Source organism: Microtus oregoni, unplaced genomic scaffold (genome assembly GCF_018167655.1).
Source record: "Microtus oregoni isolate MIOR12 unplaced genomic scaffold, Mior012 000021F_ref0000039, whole genome shotgun sequence".
In the NCBI taxonomy this organism is placed as follows: Eukaryota; Metazoa; Chordata; class Mammalia; order Rodentia; family Cricetidae; genus Microtus; species Microtus oregoni.
In genome coordinates this window covers 2,754,833-2,771,767 of record NW_024543080.1, presented here as the reverse complement: position 1 = coordinate 2,771,767, position 16,935 = coordinate 2,754,833, and the positions used below count along the sequence as shown (strand labels likewise).

Below are 16,935 nucleotides of genomic sequence, written 5' to 3'. Positions count from 1 at the left end.
GTCCTCTTTAATCATTCACTTATTTAAAAGTTTCATAAATTTCTGTCTTTGTCAACGGTACTTAATGCTAAAATAAAATTCTGACCATTTTTTTTTTATCCCTGTCCCTCCATAAGAAATCAAATGACCTCTTTTTATTCTTTATTTTTATTGGTAAACAAAACTATCTGAGAAAAATGTAATCGCCTTTCAACCATCAAATGCTTGGTGAATTAACACTAAAATTTACTAATTATTAATAATTAAATTGCTGTGGGAAAATGGTCTGTACCGTCACTAGTATTTTAAATAAACACTGTTTGGCCAGTGGCCAGGCAGGAAGTAGAGGTGGGGTGACCAGGCAGGAAGTAGAGGTGGGGTGACCAGGCAGGAAGTAGAAGTGGAGCAACGAGAATTCTGGAAAGAGGGAAGTTTCAGTCTGCAGTCGTCACCCAGCCACAGAGGAAGTCAGACATAGAGCAAGAAAAATGTGACTGCCAGGCCAAAAAAGGCACCAAGCCACGTGGCTAACACAGACAAGTATTATGGGCTAATATAAGTCATAAGAATTAATAAGAAGCCTGAGCTAATAGGCCAACCAGTTTATGATTAGTGTATACCTCTGTGTGATTCTTTAGGACTGAACGAATGTAAGAACTGGGTAGGACAGAAACCTCTGTCAACATTCGATTCCTAATAATTTACTGAATGGTGAGCACTGGGTAAACGCAAGGGAGTCTACAAGAAACAAGACTCAGTAGCAGTTGTCTTAACAGAAAGGAGATGCAATAATTATAAGGGCTTGGGAGAAAAATCATAACATGTAAAGGGAATAAGGAGGTCACTTAATGAGAAAGAGTACCTAGGAAGGGTTTTTACATTATCGAGAAGGTGGCATTTGAACAAGACTTAAGGAGATAAGAAAACACCATTCTAAGAAGAGGGACCAGCAAGTGCAACAGCACTGATGGAAGTGTAAGCTGATGGATTAAGAGATATGAGAAAGGATAGTGTGGCCATAGCAGAGCAAAGAAGCAACGAAGAGATGAGGTCTGAGGAAGGGAGGGTCTGGTTCCTTAGGAGAACACTGCCAACTCTGCTTGTGTGTGTGAGGAAGATAATCCCAGTAATCCTTCCTGAAGGGATGACACAGCCTATCTATTTCAATAGGATCCCTGAAGTCAAGGGTAGAAAGAGAGAGGCAAACAGAGAGATGAATGATGGCAGCATGAGAGGACATGACTTTGCCTAGGATGACAGTAATGACAGTAGTGGAGGTTGTGAGCTGAGAAGCTTCGTTTCGGGAGTAAGTGCCAGGTGAGTTCACTGAAGAGTGGAGCATAAACTAGGAACAAATCAATGATGATTCAAAAAGTTTTTTACCTGAATGACAAGAAAAAACAAAGATGTTATAGCCAATGAAAAGACTAAAGTATAACTTGAGACTGGGACATTCCAAGATCTAGTAAACAGATCTAAACTCCAGTGGTTTTTCATGGCTAATACAACAAAATCACTGAGTGCTATACACTGTCTATACACGAAAAACTAAAATTACCAGAATGTCCGATTCAGTCATAGGCAGGTCATCATTGACACTAGACTATCACACAGAACACACACAAACATTGTATAATAGTCTTACTTCTGAAGTTATATGGTATAGCCTATTCCATTTTTTTAAAAAAAATATAAAACTTGTACCACTTGATCTGATTCGTATGACCAGAGTGTTGTTCAATAACTTCCAAATACAGTGAGTGCTGACATTTTCACAAAAGCCAAGTACTCAAGCTGACTGCAAAATATGAAAACTGTTCTCTTTGATTCCATGGAAGGAAACATAATCTTCAAAGTGTGAACACTAATTTTGAATTGAGATTTTAGCTTTTGGTGTTTAATAATTTTATGATCTGTGAAAAGATGAACATTAAGTAATTCCATCCGTCATATCATCATTCTAAACTATTGCAGTCATCGCTATCAAACAGAGAACATCTCAACCTTATATAGTTATTTGCTGCATATTAAGGGGCATGAGAAAAAATCAGATAGAAATACTGTTACTATAAAAATTGCTGTGCATTGACGATTCAAATAAAAGTTCTTCTTCTGAACTAAAAGTTTCTGATTTTAACCAGTTATCTTCAGAGTTTACAGTCACACACACAGACACATCACACCCACAAATAATGAGTATAGAATTAACTTAAATGGGAAATAAATTAAGGTACAAATTAATGAAAATGTGTACTTAATCATATGTACCATGAACCACATTCCACTTGCTTTTATCTTTAATAATTATTAAATTTCATAGCAAATATTTAAAAAATCTTATTTTGGAACTCTGTGTGTGTGTGTGTGCACGTGTGTGTACATTCAGTACTCTGAAGTTCAAAATAATGGGTGTGACTGATTATCTGGAAGTTTTCACAATGATTCTCAAACTCATCTGTACAATTTTACATTATATTTCATCAATATTCATGACCAAGATATAGTACACATTAATATCTTCAACCTATTGAGGTTACGGTTTTAGCATTAATTTATAGTTTAACATTCAATCTGTGCAGTGTGGGAGGTACTAAGGTCTTTGTGCTCACGAGTAAGCACTAGGGCCAATAGGAATGCTAAACACACAGGACTGTTCCTTCAAAGGAAGAAATACATAACCTGTTATCCTGCCAGAAGGTTGGGAGCTGAACTGGTTAGGAGCATGGTATCCTATTGCATTATCTGTGTTGCTAAGACCACTCCAGAGTCTCCCCAAGATTTTTACTATGAGCTTGTCAACCTACAGAACATATCTTTATGGAATGTGCCACATCTACTTTACAAAAAGTGTTAATAGCATCACATCTTAAAGTTTATGGTGCACATGGGACTGAATCAATTTTCACCAGGAAAGTTTTCACCAAATTGTGCTGTGCTTAAATATGTCTGAAATAGACTACTCAAAATCAGGCTCCTGAAGTTTGAACCATCACAAGCTCCTTAGTTGTGCTGAACCAAACTGCATTCTTGTCTTTCCTAGATCCTTATTCTGCTGGCTGTGGTGGCTGCAGAGACCCACTTAGTACAGTTAAAAATTATTCGTAATAAATTTAACAATCAGACTTGGTGGCTGCACACTTGCAATTTCAGCATTAGAAGGTAAAAGCAGGAGGACCAGGAATTCAAAGGCAGCCTCTTAGTAAAATGAGCCAAAACTTAGTACATTTGAGGTCACCCTTCACCTTGTCCTCAAAAGACAGAATAAACAAACAAAGTAACAATGTGAATTGTCATTTTATAGTTATTTGTTGCATTTGGGTTTTGTTTTGATTTGGTTTGGTTGTTGTTTGTTTTTAATCAGTGAAGAAGAGTTGTTATCAGGAGTGAGGACACACACACACATACAGATACACATATACACACATACACAGCCCAGGAGCTGAACATCCCTGTTGAGTTGTTGATGGCATACTTACTCTCCAGCTTTGTGCAGGACAGGTGCGGGACAAAGTATGGAATTGTACTGAACAAGTACTGGTTTTTCACCTAAAAAAAATAAGATGCGATTTAGTTAGTAAAGAGTTGTATATCTCTAGCACAGCCTCATTCAAATAAAAAAAAAAAGGCAAGCATTACATAACAAGACTTCAGTGGGGAATACAAGAAAGGTCAGCAACATCTGTTAAAGCCTAGCTAAAAAGGTAAAACCGAGAAAACTGAGAAATGAAGAGTTAGAACATCTTGATGCAAAGATATGATAAATCATTAAGTTTGGATTTTTTTTAGCTAAGTTAATAGTATACATATACAACTTTTTCTCTGTTCCAAATATATCAGACTTTCAAAGATAAAGTAGATATTGTTTCTAAGAAACAGAACTTCGAAAGACTGGAAAACAGAAGAGTTGTGGCTAAGTTGACAAGATGGCTATCGCTACACCACATAAGCACATCCTAGCAAGCTGGGTGCTTAACCCCTGTGGAGCTTTAGCATAAGTGTGAAAATTCATCTGGCAATGAAATGGCTGGAAACATTTACATAAGCAAATGGATTGGCTAAGAATGTGAGTGATAAAAAAACAATTTCACCTCCACCAAATTGAGTGTTGTCAATAAAGTGACTCTCGTCAATGTGTATATTATAATCGGCCCAAATATGCAATCCAAAGAAGTCATGTAAATCTAGCACTTACATACTAATAACTGTGGAATAGAAATAAAGTTAGTCGTCCCTGCTCAGCTGTGTTATGTATTATGAGTTTAGCCCAAATCCAATGGTGTTCCTGATACAGAGAACGGAGAATAATGACCATATTTACCATGCTGAAACTCTCCCTGCTTTAATTCAACAAGCACACAAGTGGCTGATTATTGCCAAACCTGATGCTGATTTCAATACCATCAGAGAAACAGCAAAGCTACAGCTGAATCTCGTTAAAAAACAGCTAGACCAGAGTTCATAAATTAAAGGCAAAAATACACACTGATTGGGGAAAAAAATGTTTTACTAGCAGACCAACACACTCAGGAAAGCAAGTCCTACTGATGAGATGACTATCATCCCACTCGATCTGGTGAACACTGAGGGCCTGAATGGCCAAGAGCATAAGAGCCAAGCCAAACAATACTGAAAGAAATTAAAGAAACTGAAAAGTTATTGGACACGAAAATGTAGAGAAGAGATGGCAAAAACAGTAATTGTAAGGCAACAGGTAGTGAAGTAGTCCAATGATGCAATTCCTTTTTAAGACAAGAGTAGCAAAATGTAAGTCTAGACAGGGGACATTTGATCACAGGACTGATGTCCTTAGTCCAAAACCTGGGTGCGCCTGTCATTAGCTGTCTCACCACAGGAGGAAGGACATTTTACTCACCACCAACCATCTCCTGAATGTTGACATTGCTTAGGGCATAGGCTAGAGTTTATGAAGTAAAGAACAAATGTTGTCACTACTAAATAATTATTACTCTGTGTATTACTAAGGAGGTTTCATTACTTCTCTGATGAAAAATTGTAGCATTGCAGGTTTAATTCAAGAAAGAAAGAGGGAGAGAGGGAAAATGGAAGAAGGGAGAGAGGGAGAGAGAGAGAGAGAGAGAGAGACAGAGAGAGAGAGAGAGAGAGAGAGAGAGAGAGAGAGAGAGAGAAATGTTCCAGGCTGCAGAGATGGCTCAATGACTCAATGACTAAGAGCACTTGCTACTCTCCCAGAGGACCTGGGTTTGGAGCCCAGCATCCACAAGGTAGCTCACAACCATCTATAATTCCAATGTCAAAGAATCCAATGTCTTCTGGGCTCTGGAGGCACCAGGCTCTCGGTAGGCACAAACATTTGTGCAGGCAAACACTCGTACACATGAAATAAAAATAAATACTTTTAAAAGCACAAAAATCCTCAAGATTGTGTGCAGTAAAAACATTCATGTGCCATGGGATTCCCGGAGACTCACTCTTCGAGTAGGTGCTGTTCACGGTGAATGTGCAGAGGACATTGCCGTCATGACTGCTGGATGTGACTGCTCTCCCACTCAGAACAACTTGAAACTCCTCTAGAGATATAAAGAAAGGTAAGCACTGTAACCAGTGTTTTACTGAAAACAACCAAAGCATCAAGAGCTTTAGAATACATTTCTTCATTCTCTCCTAACTGACAACCATGAAGATGCGACTCCAGCCAAGATTGCCTTCCTAGGTTGTCTAGGTGGGTACAGCAGAGATGACATTCACTGTCACATGGAACGGTTATCTGGTCTTTATCTGAGTGTTTTCCAATAGTAACCCAAGTATTAGAATTAAAATATAGTAATAACTACCTGGCTTATCTTAATTCCCAGAATCCTGTTCTCACAACTTTTTGAAAAAAGAATGCTCTCTTTCTCTTTCCACTCTCGGCATAAAGTTCAGGTGGTACACAAAGGAAATGTACTTAAAATCTAATAGAGGTTCTGTCTCCTGGGTCACGGACAGCCGTGACAGTGCCTAGAGGAAGTTGATTTACTGTCTCCCTATCTACACTGTAAGAATATACACTAAATGTCAGAGAATGAAAGAATATACCATGAGGAAAGTTGACAGACAAACTCTCTGATAGGCTGAGAGTACTTCCTCTTTGACTACAAGAGCATATGTTAGCCATTACAATGGTGATGGCCTCTTGTCCCAAGGACAAACTGAACCATAAGAAATTTCAGAGAATTGAGCTGATCAAATTACAGTTTAGGAATTGGGCAGCTCCCAGTCAAAGGTAGTTTGGGAGCTCCAACAAAAATTAAATAAATAAATTCAGCAAAGTTTATTTATTAGGAAGCTAGAGGATGCTGAGAGCAGAAACCTGTCCACTAACTGTGATGCTCTGCGGAAGTCCAGGAGACAGTCTCCCTGTCCTCCAGACTCAGCGTTTCTCCTTTTCTAAGTAAAGCTCTGCCAAAATGAACTCCAGGTCAAACAGGAAGAAGAAAAAAGATCAGGGTGAAGCAGACTGCCTGGGCAAGGATGTCTGGGAGGTGGGGACCTGAGCCTTGAGCAGCAGCTGATGACGCCACCTGCTTCCTTCCTGCACTCTTCTCCTAAGTCACTTCCATATGTGCCTGGAGCTGGTAGATATGGTGACGTGGCCAGGTCAACAGAGCAGGCAGCTCTGTACCTTCGCATACCTGGCCACCCAATCAGACAAAAGATTCTACATTTTATTTTATTTGCCATAGGAACGGTCTCGAATATGAACTAAATATACAGAACATTATAAAAGCCTGCTGCACAATATGCTCATTATTTAAAATAACATTCGAATCTTAAAAATTTGAATTTAAAATAGAAATATTTCAAGGAATTATTTAAAATTTCTTACACAAAAAAAGATGCCAAAAAAGTTAATTTTGCTATTCTCCTTCCAACATGAGTTTTAAATCATATATTTTAGCTAGGGGAAAAAACAATTTCTTACATAGTACTTAGAAATTCTAAACACTTACCCCCAACACAGACACTTGAAGGACTCAATTCCAGGATTTCAGTACATGATTGAGCTAGTATCTGAAAAAAGATTTAAAAAAAAAGGCTAAGCTACAAGAGTAACTGTAACATGTGAATTCTGTTTATTAACCACCTTGAAGCCATCTCCCTGGTTCAAAAGATGTCAGAGAAAACTCAATTCCCCATTACACAAAGAAAGTCTTTGGAAAGACAAGTGTTATCTTGGGATATAATCTAGCATTGTACATTGTAAAATCCATATTTGTTCAGAATAAATCTAGACCAGCAGAGAAAAAATGTGCACTGCCTCAAAGTCCTTGGGTATGAACAGAGAATGAAAATTCCTGATATCAAAACCAACGCCAGCCTCTCCATGTCTGGCAGAATCAAGACAGTAAATCAAACTTCCTTCTTAACAGTGTTATTTGTTACATTTTCTGTTTTGAAGTTTAAAGATTACCAATATATAACAGCTTCCTTACTCGACAATGTGTTCCTAGTCCATTTCCCAGGCTTAATTCCCAAAGGTGCAAATCCTCCTCACGTGTCTCAAATGTCACACTTGAAGAACACAGACGCCTTGGGAAAGCCAAGCATTAATTAGTCCCAAAAATTCAGTCTGTGTTCAAGCGTGCACCAGGCACGGGAGACGAGCAGCTCCACTTACTGGGCTCCAAGTCGCAGAAGCCACCACACAAGGTCCATGGCTACCAGGGAAAAACAAGATGAAGCAAGCTGTGCTTGCTGGTCGCCACAGTGCTGCCTCTATTTTTAGAACTCCCATGCACAGCGTTATCAAAGTCAGACAAAGTCCAGATGGTCTGCTAGCAGCATTCCTCCCTCTCTGGATGGAAGTGGAAGACAGATGAAGGACAGTGGTTTTCACATCCCCTGCTTGCAACTAGACAGGATGGAAGTCCTGAGGCAACAAAAACACAAACATTTCCTCTGCTTCTTAATTACAGCGGAAATACAGACACTCCGAGTCTGAAATCATGGACCTCTCTGTGCAGAATGTGCCTCTGAACAGGAGGCAACATTTGAACTTTTGAAAGTTTTCTCCAAATGAATACTGCTTTTCAGATACCAATCACAGTCTTCAGTGACTAGGAAGCAAATCTCGTAAGATCTTACATTTGACAAAAGAAAGAAAGAAAAGGAAACTCATGGAGAGCAAAACGGGGAGCCAATGATAAAAGCTAATAGAACCTCATGGATGGTGGAATTTCAGGCCAACAACATGTTTAAATGTTTTCACAGAATCTGAGTAATAGGATTCTAAAGAAAGTGGTAGAAAAGTTTTGTGGGTTAAGTCTAACTTAAAGACTTTCCAACTACTGAAAACGGGCATGGCTGATGTAGTTTAGGCTATTGGGAGCAAGTTTTTAAAAATAGTGAGTCCTAAGTCAGCATCACCGTGTGACATAATGTAGTTGAATTTACTCAGCATCAGCTTCCTGCTCCCAAATTTGAACCTGATGTTGAGAGTAGAACTGCATCTATAAGAAGTTATTTTCTGAAAAATTACAACAGATGACATAGCAGAACCCCCCCCCCCCTTCATGCGTTTGATACGTAAAATGCAACCTCTAACTGCTTATGCTGAAAAAAATGAACTAGAGGAAGCATCAGAAATGTTTCTCTAGCCATCAGACCAACAATCACATTAGGGCCCAGGTAAGTCAAGACAGTTTGCAAGAAAAAGTAACTACTAGCCCTTCTATAAATAATGAATTTCAGAAATACAGGATGATATAATTTGAAAGTATAAAAATGAAAATTTGGGACCCTGTTGTAATAGGGGTGGTGGGGCTGGGTCCCCAGCACCCTGGCCGCCTGCTAGCTTATGCCCCAAAATAATTACACGGAAACTGTATTCTTTTAAACCCTGCCTGGCCCATTAGTTCTAGCCTCTTATTGGCTAGCTCTTACATATCGATCTAACCCATTTCTAATATCCCTGTTACACCACAAGGTGTCTTACCAGGGAAGATCTTAACCTGCGTCTGTGTCCGGTAGGAGAATCATGGAGACTCCCTGACTCAGCTTCTTTCTCCCAGCATTCTGTTCTGTTTACTCCGCCTACCTAATTTTAAGAATCATGGAGACTCCCTGACTCAGCTTCTTTCTCCCAGCATTCTGTTCTGTTTACTCCGCCTACCTAATTTTATGTCCTATTAAAGGGGCAAGGCAGTCTCTTTATTTAACCAATGAAATTAACACAAAACAGAAGACTCTCCCCCATCAGGACCCTAAGATTATGGCACTCATAGGAATATCTCCAAATAAAATGGAAAGACATATACATAAATCACATCACAGAAATAATAAATATAAAAAGGCAAGGTATCATGACTCCTTCAACATACCATAATTTGTCCACCACTGATTTAAAGACAATGTGATACTCTTCAAAACTGTTTGATAAATCGAGAAAGCAAAGTGTTAATTTATTCTTCAAAGTCGGTATTGCTCTGATATCAACTGGATAAGGACATAAAACAATAAAACACAAATGCACATCCATGCACAGAGAGGGAGACAGAGAAAGAGAAACAGAGAAAGATCTATAGACCAGTTTCTCTGGTGAACAGAGACAAAATTCTTACAAATCACACTCTTGTGAATATACTAAGAATCACACATAGGGGCTGGGAAGATGGCTCAGTGGCCATGAGTCATAACAGAAGGCCCAGATTCGCAGCACCTATGAGATGGCTCACAATCATCTACCACTTCCAGCAAGTAAGATGCCCTCTTCTGGCCACTGCAGGGCACCAGGCATGTCCATGTTACTCATACATACATGCCACACACATTCATATGCATAAAACGAAAGTAAATTATTTTTTAAAAAAATTATAAAAACAGTCATACATCTATTATGACCAAGTAGGTCTTACCCCAGGCGAGGAATGAAAGGTTGGTTCAACATACTAAGGCAACAGACAGAGACTTAAAAGACAAAAATAACATCATCGTCTCAATAGATGAAGAAAGACCTTTGACAAAGTTCAACATCCCTCCTGATAAAGCTCTTAAAAATAGAAATAAAAAGAATATATTAAAGATTATATACAATAATTTTACAAACAAAATATTAAATGGAGAAAAACTGAAAACTTTCCCCTGATATCAGGAATGAGAAAAGAGGGTCCACTCTCGCTGTTCTTATTCAATATAATTCCTGAAGTCTTAACTAGAGCAAAAATGTAAGAGAAAGAAACTAAAATGAATACAGAGGGAAGAGGAAGAAGTCAAGGTGCCACTATTTGCAGATGACATACTCCAATAGTTAAATAGCCTGATGACTTCACCTGAAAACCCTTAGATCTCATAAACACTTTCAGAAGCGTCTCATGGTATAAAGTAAACACAGACCACTCAGTAGCCTTTCTGTAGGCAAATCGAAACATTCCCAAGATCCAAGCAAGGAAAGGATCATATTCACAGCTTCAGGCACTTTTCCAAAGAGATGAAAGACCTCTGTGTTAGAACTGAAGAAGTCAATCGAAGATACTTTCCAGGCTTCCCGTGTTCAAGAGTAGGAAGAAGACATTGGAAAAATGGCTATCTAGCCAAAAGCAATCCGCAGATTAAAAATAAACCCCATCAAATCCCAACAAAATTCTTCACAAGACAAGGAAAATTAATTCTGAAATTCTCATGGAATCACAAAATTCCTGACTATCAAATGGTTATTGGACAACACAGTACTGAAGGTATCACCATATTCTCACTCAAGACTCCTCTATACTGCAGAGCCATAGCAGCTAAAACAGCATATAATAACATAAAGAAAGACATGTGCAAACACCAGAATAAAGGATACAGCAATCGTGCAGAAATGTAGTCACCTATTTTTTGATAAAGATATTAAAGTATATTTGGGAAAATGGCAGAGTCTTCAACAAACGGTGCTGGAGAAACTGAAGATCTATCTTTTTATCTGTTCTTATATAGGAATGGGACTCAGTCACTATCTCTTACACTGTACAAACATCAATTCAAAGTTAACCAAAGATGATGGAGGAAGGTCATTGGTTAATTAAATAAAGAAACTGCTTGCCCTGATAGGTTAGAACATAGGTGGGTGGAGTAAACAGAACAGAATGCTGGGAGGAAGAGGAAGTAAGTTCAGAGACGCCATGCTCCCCTCTCCCAGGCAGACGCGATAGCTCTGCTCTCTGAGATGCATGCGATGAAGCAAGCTGCCAGGTCAGACATGCCGAATCTTTCCCGGTAAGACCGGTGCTACACAGTTTATTAGAAATGGGTTGATCGGGATATCAGAATTAGCCAGTAAGGGCTAGAGCTAATGGGCCAAACAGTGTTTAAAAGAATACAGTGTCCATGTAATTATTTCGGGGCACGAGCTAGCAGGCAGCCGGGGTTTTGGGGACGCAGCCCCACCGCTCCTATTACTACAAAAAGACTTTAATTTAATACCTGAATCCTTGAAACGGCTAGACACACCAATAAGGAGCATAGACAAGGTCTTTCTGAAAAAATAATCTAACAGCCCAGAAAATGACTCTACGAATTGGTAAATGGGATTCTAAAACATTAAAAAAGCTTCTAACAGCCCAGAAAATAACTCTTAAGAGTTTGTCTATGGGATTCTAAAAAATTAAAAAGCTCTTGTAAAGCCAGAAAAACCATCACAAGAATGAGAAAAATCTTCATAAACTACATAGTTCCCACAGGATTAATATCCAGGTTATTGAAAGTATTTAAAAATTGAATACCAATAAAACCAAGTCATTCAGTGAATAAAGAAATCGAGCTCATGGACAGAATAAACAGTTCAAAAGTAAAACTCGAAGTGGCCATTAAATATGAAGAGGACTCAGCATGCTTAGCCATTAGGGAAATGTACATTAAAAGCAGTTTATTTTTTTTTCCTTTTTATTTATTTATTTATTTATTAAAGATTTCTGTCTCTTCCCAGCCACTGCCTCCCATTTCCCTCCCCCTCCCCTAATTAAGTCCCCCCCCCTCAGCCCGAAAAGCAATCAGGGTTCCCTGTCCTGTGGGAAGTCCAAGGAACCCCCCACCTCCATCCAGGTCTAGTAAGTTGAGCATCCAAACTGCCTAGGCTCCCACAAAGCCAGTACGTGCAGTAGGATCAGAAACCCAGTGCCATTGTTCTTGAGTTCTCAGTAGTCCTCATTGTCCGTTATGTTCAGAGAGTCCAGTTTTATCCCAGGCTTTTCCAGACCCAGGCCAGCTGGTCTTGGTGAGTTCCCAGTAGAACATCCCCATTGTCTCAGTGTGTGGGTGCACCCCTCATGGTCCTGAGTTCCTTGCTCGTGCTCTCTCTCCTTCTGCTCCTGATTTGGACCTTGAGAATTCAGTCCTGTGCTCCAATGTGGGTCTCTGTCTCTGTCTCCTTTCATCGCTTGCTGAAGGTTAATATTCAGGAGGGTGCCTATATGTTTTTCTTTGGGTTCTCCTTATTTAGCTTCTCTAGGATCACTAATTATAGGCTCAATGTCCTTGGTTTATGGCTAGAAACCAAATATGAGTGAGTACATCCCATGTTCCTCTTTTTGTGTCTGGCTTACCTCACTCAGGATAGTGTTTTCTATTTCCATCCATTTGTATGCAAAATTCAAGAAGTCCTTGTTTCTTACTGCTGAATAATACTCTAATATGTATATATTCCATACTTTCTTCATCCATTCTTCCATTGAAGGGCATCTAGGTTGTTTCCAGGTTCTGGCTATGACAAACAATGCTGCTATGAACATAGTAGAGCATATACTTTTGTTGTATGATAAGGCCTCTCTTGGGTATATTCCCAAGAGTGGTATTGCGGGGTCCAGGGGTAAGTTGATCCCAAATTTCCTGAGAAACCGCCACACTGCTTTCCAAAGTGGCTGCACAAGTTTGCATTCCCACCAGCAATGGATGAGTGTACCCCTTTCTCCACAACCTCTCCAACAAAGGCTATCATTGGTGTTTTTGATTTTCGCCATTCTGACAGGTGTAAAATGGTATCTTAAAGTTGTCTTGATTTGCATTTCCCTGATCGCTAAGGAAGTTGAGCATGACCTTAAGTGTCTTTTGGCCATTTGAAGTTCTTCTGTTGAGAATTCTCTGTTCAGCTCAATGCCCCATTTTATAATTGGGTTGGTTAGCCTTTTACAGTCTAGTTTCTTGAGTTCTTTATATATTTTGGAGAACAGACCTTTGTCAGTTGCGGGGTTGGTGAAGATCTTCTCCCAGTTAGTGGGTTGCCTTTGTGTCTTAGCGACAGTGTCCTTTGCTTTACAGAAGCTTCTCAGTCTCAGGAGGTCCCATTTATTCAATGAGGTCCTTAATGTCTGTGCTGCTGGGGTTGTATGTAAGAAGTGGTCTCCTGTGCCCATGTGTTGTACAGTACTTCCCACTTTCTCTTCTATCAGGTTTAGTGTGTTCAGACTGATATTGAGGTCTTTAATCCATTTGGACTTGAGTTTTGTGCATGGTGATAGATATGGATCTATTTTCATTCTTCTACAGGTTGACATCCAGTTTTGCCAGCACTTTTAGCTCCTTTATCAAAAATCGGGTGTTCATAGGTTTGTGGGTTAATGTCAGGGTCTTCTATTCGATTCCATTGGTCGACTTCTCTGTTTTTATGCCAATACCAAGCTGTTTTCAATACTGTAGTTCTGTAGTAGAGTTTGAAGTCAGGGATGGTAATGCCTCCAGACGCTCCTTTGTTGTATAAGATTGTTTTGGCTATCCTGGGTTTTTTGTTTTTCCATATAAAGTTGATTATTGTCTTCTCCAGATCTGTGAAGAATTTTGATGGGATCTTGATGGGGATTGCATTGAATCTATAGATTGCTTTTGGTAGAATTGCCATTTTTACTATGTTGATCCTCCCAATCCAGGAGCAAGGAAGATCTTTCCATTTTCTGGTGTCCTCTTCAATTTCTTTCTTCAAAGACTTAAAGTTCTTGTCAAATAGATCTTTCACATCCTTGGTTAGAGTTACCCCAAGATATTTTATGCTATTTGTGGCTATCGTGAAAGGTGATGCTTCTCTAATTTCCCTCTCTGTTTCCTTATCCTTAGTGTATAGGAAGGCCACTGATTTTTTGGAGTTGATCTTGTATCCTGCCACATTACTAAAGGTGTTTATCAGCTGTAGGAGTTCTTTGGTAGAGTTTTTGGGGTCGCTTATGTATACTATCATATCATCTGCAAATAATGAGAGCTTAAGTTCTTCTTTTCCGATACGAATCCCCTTGATCCCTTTATATTGTCTTATTGCTATTGCTAGAACTTCAAGCACTATATTGAAGTGGTATGGAGAGAGTGGACATCCTTGTCGTGTTCCTGATTTTATTGGGATGGCTTTGAGTTTTTCTCCATTTAATTTAATGTTAGCTGACGGCTTGCTGTAAATAGCTTTATTATATTTAGTTATGATCCTTGTATCCCTAATCTCTCCAAGACTTTTATCATAAAGGGGTGTTGAATTTTGTCAAATGCTTTTTCAGCATCTAATGAAATGATCATATGGTTTTTTTCTTTCAGTTGATTTATATGCTGGATTACATTGATAGATTTGCGTATGTTGAACCAGCCCTGCATCTCTGGGATGAAGCCTACTTGATCATAATGGATAATTTTTCTAATGTGTTCTTGGATTCGGTTTGCCAGTATTTTATTGAGAATTTTTGCGTCGATATTCATGAGTGAGATAGGCCTGTAATTTTCTTTCTTGGTTGGGTCTTTGTGTGGTTTTGGTATCAGGGTAACTGTAGCTTCATAAAAGGAATTTGGCAATGACTCTTCTGTTTCTATATTGTGAAATACATTAAGGAGTATAGGTATTAGCTCTTCTTGGAAGTTCTGGTAGAATTCTGCATTGAAACCATCTGGTCCTGGGCTTTTTTTGGAAGGTAGATTTTTGATAACGGTTTCTAGTTCTTTGCGACTAACAGGTCTATTTAGATCGTTCACCTGGATTTGGTTTAGCTTTGGTATGTGGCACTTATCTAAAAACATGTCCATTTCTTTTGCATTTTCTAGTTTTGCGGCATCGCTGCAGTTAGAACAGCTGACATCAAGCCAGAAAAGAACAAACAATAGTGAGGATGTCAAGAAAGGACAATGGCCTACTGTTGAGCTATTTCCTTTTACTTTTGCTGACAAGCACATCTGCTCTGTTGCTGTCACTGCTGCTGTTGTTATATTCTTTCACTGACATCAGAATGCAGCTTCCTTGGGTTCTATAGCACACACACCACACACACACACACACACATATACACACGTGTGCACACGCACATAATGATATGTTAAAATGTTTTCTTAAGAAAACAAACTAAAAATAAAACTATCGTATACCACATGAACGAGCCCTAACACTCCTGGGTATATATACATGTAGAACTCTAAGACAACATACTCGAAGACATTTGTGTGTCTATGTTTGTTCGTTTATTATCCACCATAACTAAGACATGGCGCTAGCTAGATAAACATCGGCAGACGAATGCATAAGGAACTGTGATATACACATGCAGAGTGGAACTTCACTCAGCCATAATCAAATAAATGAGGGTTGAAGAGATGGTTCAGAGGTTCTAAGTACATGCTTAGAACTGCGTCTGCAGAGGATGAGAGTTCAGTTCCCCACACCCACGCTAGGCTGCTCACAACTGCCTGTAACTCCATATCTTGGGGCGGAGGGGGCTCAATGTGTGTGGGCTTCACCAACAATTGCACCCTCATGAACATTTCCACATACATAGCTAAAAATACTCAATAAAAAGTCAATCTTCAAAGGGAAAAAAAAGAGAATGATATTTTTGGAAGATTTACAGAACTGGAGATGGTGTTAAATGACATAAGCAAGACTCAGAGAGATGAATACCATGTCTTCTCTCAGGGATAGATTTAGATTTAGATGTGTGTGTGTGTGTGTGTGTGTGTGTGTGTGTGTGCGCGTGCGCCAAGTGACCTGCTGATCTAAGGGCTGGTCTTTCACTGCTCTTTCTCTTTTGTGAACCATACAGCCTCTAAGGCCCTAAACTACATCTGTTCCCACAAGATACAGGTTGAGTGAAAGATGAAGATGTAAAATTCCAGGAAGCAGAGCTCATGGAGGAGTTGCTATTGCTGCACACAGTGCCATTTGTCACTGTTTTGGTTATAAGCTTCTAAAAAATTACAATGGAAAACAGACTGACAAAGAGGATTTCATAAAAACTCTATATTCCTGTATATTATTCCAAACTGTTAATCAAGTGCTCATGTTCAATGCCTTTGTTGAAACTCCCTCCTTTTTAATATTTGTTTGAGCGCCTCCTGTAGATTGTTTGACAATTTTTTAAAAATGTTTTTCTAGTAACATAAAAAATTCAAAGTAAAATATTGTCATCTTTTCTGAGTTTTATGGTATAATGAATTTTCTGATAGATTTAAGAACCGAGCATGGTGGATTACTTTGATCCTAACACTTGGGAGGCAGAGGCAGACAGATCTCTGAGTTCAAGGCCATCCTGGTCCAGACAGCTAGAACTACGCAGAGAAACCCTGTCTCAAAAATAAATAGATAGATAGATACATACATGATACATACATAGATGATAGATAGATAGATAGATAGATAGATAGATAGATAGATAGACAGATAGATAGATAAGAAATTGCTGTTGGACTAATTACAGTGTCCCTTACAAATAGCAAATTGCTGAATTTCTGTTGCTTCTAACTAGTTTTACAAAAAAATTAAACATATTGCAAGTACAGTTCAGAAGTCTGAACATGCTAAAGTGTTATTGCAAACACTGATTTTATGGAATTTCTTTATGTGATGAGGGCAAAGGGAAGACTAAGGTAAGGATGTCGAGTCTCTGCTCTGGGTTAGCTCTGGGTTAGCAGCAAGGCTGGGTGTAGTGTGGAGAGGCAGCTGTGGCAGCTGCCTGCTGGCCTCCTTGAGGGCACAGATGTTTGGCTTGAGATGAAAGTAGATGTCAC

At 39.1% G+C, this 16,935-nt stretch overlaps 1 protein-coding gene across 1 annotated transcript in view; it reads right to left on the bottom strand.

Annotated features, from left to right (window-relative positions):
• Antxr2 (ANTXR cell adhesion molecule 2) overlaps positions 1-16,935 on the bottom strand; it is a 122,911-nt gene that overhangs the window by 77,963 nt on the left and 28,013 nt on the right. Inside the window, exons 8-10 of the mRNA XM_041671572.1 lie at positions 6,951-7,011; positions 5,430-5,528; positions 3,456-3,525 (exon numbers count right to left, since the gene is read on the bottom strand). Coding sequence (XP_041527506.1) covers positions 3,456-3,525; positions 5,430-5,528; positions 6,951-7,011 — 230 coding nt within the window. The remainder of the gene's footprint in view (positions 1-3,455; positions 3,526-5,429; positions 5,529-6,950; positions 7,012-16,935) is intronic.